Source organism: Chrysochloris asiatica, unplaced genomic scaffold (genome assembly GCF_000296735.1).
Source record: "Chrysochloris asiatica unplaced genomic scaffold, ChrAsi1.0 scaffold00052, whole genome shotgun sequence".
Lineage (NCBI taxonomy): Eukaryota > Metazoa > Chordata > Mammalia > Afrosoricida > Chrysochloridae > Chrysochloris > Chrysochloris asiatica.
In genome coordinates, this window is record NW_006408570.1 from 6,590,697 (window position 1) to 6,594,239 (window position 3,543).

The following is a 3,543-nucleotide window of genomic DNA, read 5'->3' on the forward strand; positions in this document are numbered from 1 at the left end:
TAGAAGAATTGATGTTTTTGAGTTATGGTGTTGGAGGAAAATATTGAAAGTGCCATGGCTGCTCATAGAACCAACACATCTGTGTTGGAAGATATAAAGCCAGAGTGCTCCTTGGAGGCCAAGATGGCCAAAGTTCGTCTCTCATACTTCGGATATATTGTCAGGAGGGACCAGTCTCTGGAGAAGGATATTATGTTTGGTAAGGTGGAGGGTCAGAGAAAAAGAGGAAGACCCCCCAGCAAGATGGATTGCCCAAGTGGCAGCATCAGTGGACTCAAGTGTGGCAACAGTAGTGAGACTGGCCCAGGATCAGACAGTGTTTCATTCTGCTGAGCATAATGTCGCTATGAGACAGCACCGACTCGATGGCATCTAACAATAACCACAACAATAGGAAAGAGAATGAAAAAAGTGGAGATTTAGATGACTACTTCTGCTGCAATTGTGTACCACTTTTATTTTCTACTTTGTGCTTTTCTGTATCTTATGAATTTTCTATCACGTACATGTGTCATTTTTGTAATTAAAATATAAGTATCTGTATATCATAAAACATACTTATTCTTTCTTAAAAATTAGCATTTTATTCCTAAAAGCTTTATTTTTTTTATAAAAAGCATTTTATAACCAAATGTTTTTTCAGCCATCTATTGAGGGGTTGTGTGAGTTTTACACTCAACCTATTGATTTCAGCCTATTGATTGGATGTACTTACTGTATTCATAGATTTCTTAAAAATAAACCATTTCTTCCATCCTAGGAGAAGCTTTAATTTACTTGATTATCCTATATTCATTTAATCCTGAGAGGTCTTTGGTTTTCCTCCTCTCAAGAGTTAAGGAGGAGATACTTAGACTTAAAATAGTTATTTTACCTTTTGACTATGTCATTATTTATTTTTTATGGACTTTTTTTCTTCTGTAAAATAAGACTATTTCTGTTTTACAGAAGAAAAACAAAAGAAGTCCATAAAAATAAATAATGACATGATCAGACAATGGCAAAAGTAAGAAAACAACCCAAGCTTTGACATAACATACTCTCACTTTCTACATACACATATGGAAGGAAATACCACCTAGCTGTACTTTCCATTGATTGGGAGGGTCAATGCAGTATGGCCATCTCCCTTACTGTCTAGAGACAAGAAGAATTCCTGCTTCAGATCTTTATATACCAATCACCACAGTCTGAGTCTAAACTTGATTGATTCTGACAAAGTTTGGGTTGTTCATAAAGAGACGGTACTCTGGTTCCCATTCATAAAACCCCATCTACCATTGTGTCTGTGTGGCCCTTCTTGGCTTCTATGCCAAAGTCCTGTTGTGGCACCGCAGGATAAGCACTCAACCACAAGGTCAGTTTGCACCGCGAGGTCATTGGTTCAAATTCACCAGACGCTCCTCAGAAACACGATACAGGATTACTATGGGTCAAAGCTGATTCAAGGACATTTAACAAAAACAATAACAACCAAGACCTTCAGGAACACTCCTAACCCTGAGGCTGAGGGCCTGGTTAACCAGGGGCCTGCTGACACGTCATGGAACCCCAAACATGCCCTTTAGAGAGCTGACCTCTTCCAAAACGACAATTACATTTCTTTATATCTCCTGCCCATCAACCACCCCTCACACTTCTTACCTTCACCCATCTTGGGGCTTGTGTGTGTGTGTGTGTGTGTGTGTGTGTGTGTGTGGCTCCAGAAGGTACTAGAGTTGCCTACCTAAAGAGTTTCTTCTGACTAACCCCAACCGGCTATCTCCAAAGACATGAGCTCTAAGTAGGGTGACCATCTGTACTGGCTACCCAAACATCTAATTTAGGTCTGAAGTCCCAGGGTAATTACTGATAGCACCCTTTTCACTCTTGCATACCAAGTGGCCATGAAGAATTGATGGAGTGGAAGAAAGAGACCTAGGCCCAAAACTTAGGATCCAAACCCTCTCTCTTAAGCCCCATCCATTCCATAAGGAAATTCTGCTTGTTTTACTTTCCAATTATAACTGGAATTTAACCATTTTCCTGTAGCCACAAATACCACAGAGATTCTAAATACTGTAACCTCTTACCTAGTTTATGTAGAACATTCCTATCCTACCCCAGCCCAAAGAATATCATTCAACACCAAAACCAGAACCATTCTTTTACAGAGTCTGCTCAGAACTCTAAAATGACTCCCTGTTACTCTCAGTCCTTATAATGATTTATCCACTTTCCTCAATCCAAGACCTCTGTCTTCTTCTCTCTGACCTCATCCCCTATTATTCTCTCATTCACTAGCTCTGCTCTACCCACACAGAGCTCCTTGCTGTTGCTCACACACTTCAGCCTCACTTCATCACTGGGCCTTTGCACTGGCATGCTCTTTCCCCACCTACCATCTGCATTAGCTCTTCTCTCTCTTCCTTAGTTTTCACTCACAAGTCAACCCACTCCATGAAGTCTGAATGCTCTACTTAAAATTGCAACACCTCCGCAAACTCTTGATCTCCCTTAACTCATTCGATTTCTTCTTCATAGAACTAATCCTATTCTAGTAAACAAGACATTTTCTTTATAAAATATGTTGACTTTCTAGCCTCTACCCTATAGTCTAAGTACCACAAGGACAAGGATTTTATCTATCTTACTCACTGGTTTATTTCAAATACCTAGAACAGTGTCTGGCACATAAAAGGCGCTCACTCGAATGAATAAACAAATAAATGAAAGTACAAAATCAGTTCTCATGAACCAAATCCGCGCTCTCTGAGCCTTTATTCATTCCATCACCACCATCATGACCATTTTGCGAGAACTGATTCTGAGGTACATCACAATGCTTATCATGAAGCTTCACTAACATCTTTGCAATGCAGTTTACCTACTAAGAAAATGGTGAGCCTGAAAAGCAATCTCATTTCCAGTAGATACTTGTCTATTCCCAGTAAGAAGGCCCCTGTGGGTTTACATGTGAGCTGAGTGGCCCCCATGTCACTGCATGTGCTCCCCTCTTTTTGGAGGAGAGTCTTGGATCTGAGGACAGAAAGCTTGGATGGTACCTGTGGTTTCATGTCCTCTTCATCCTTGTAGTAGTATAGCTGCTGCGCTCTTAGCACAAAGTATCTCTGCTGCCAGTTTTTCACAAAGGACCTCTGCTTCTTCAGCCAGCCCATCTTGATGGGCCTTTCCAGAGGGTTGGGGGTAGATGACGATGAGTGAAAGGCTGCCATCTGCTCTCCAGTCATCACACTCTGGGATCGAACTATAGAAACGAAACAAACAGACAGATTGACTAAGAGACATGAAGCAGGGTGCAAAGTGTGGGAGGAAAGGTGAGAGAGAAACCTCACAGGGGTTGAGAAGTCAGGTGGGACCGCAGGCAGGTCCACCTCAAAAGTCCGTTTTTGGATCAGAGAAGATCCTCCGTGACCCAGAGCAACAGCTCAGGAACCTGCTCCTGAGAAGGGCTGGACCAAGACACAAAGGAGGCAAGAGCCGACGGCCCAGCACACACGCAGTGCAGCAACTTCTGTCCTTCAGGCTTCTCATTCTGCAAAG

General features: G+C 41.9%; 1 protein-coding gene across 1 annotated transcript in view; it reads right to left on the minus strand.

The window, feature by feature from the left end:
* ARHGAP25 (Rho GTPase activating protein 25) overlaps positions 1-3,318 on the minus strand; it is a 66,381-nt gene extending 63,063 nt beyond the window's left edge. The window contains 2 exon segments of the mRNA XM_006862937.1: positions 3,045-3,260; positions 3,262-3,318. Coding sequence (XP_006862999.1) covers positions 3,045-3,260; positions 3,262-3,288 — 243 coding nt within the window. The 5' untranslated portion in view covers positions 3,289-3,318.
* Positions 3,319-3,543: the final 225 nt, after the last annotated feature.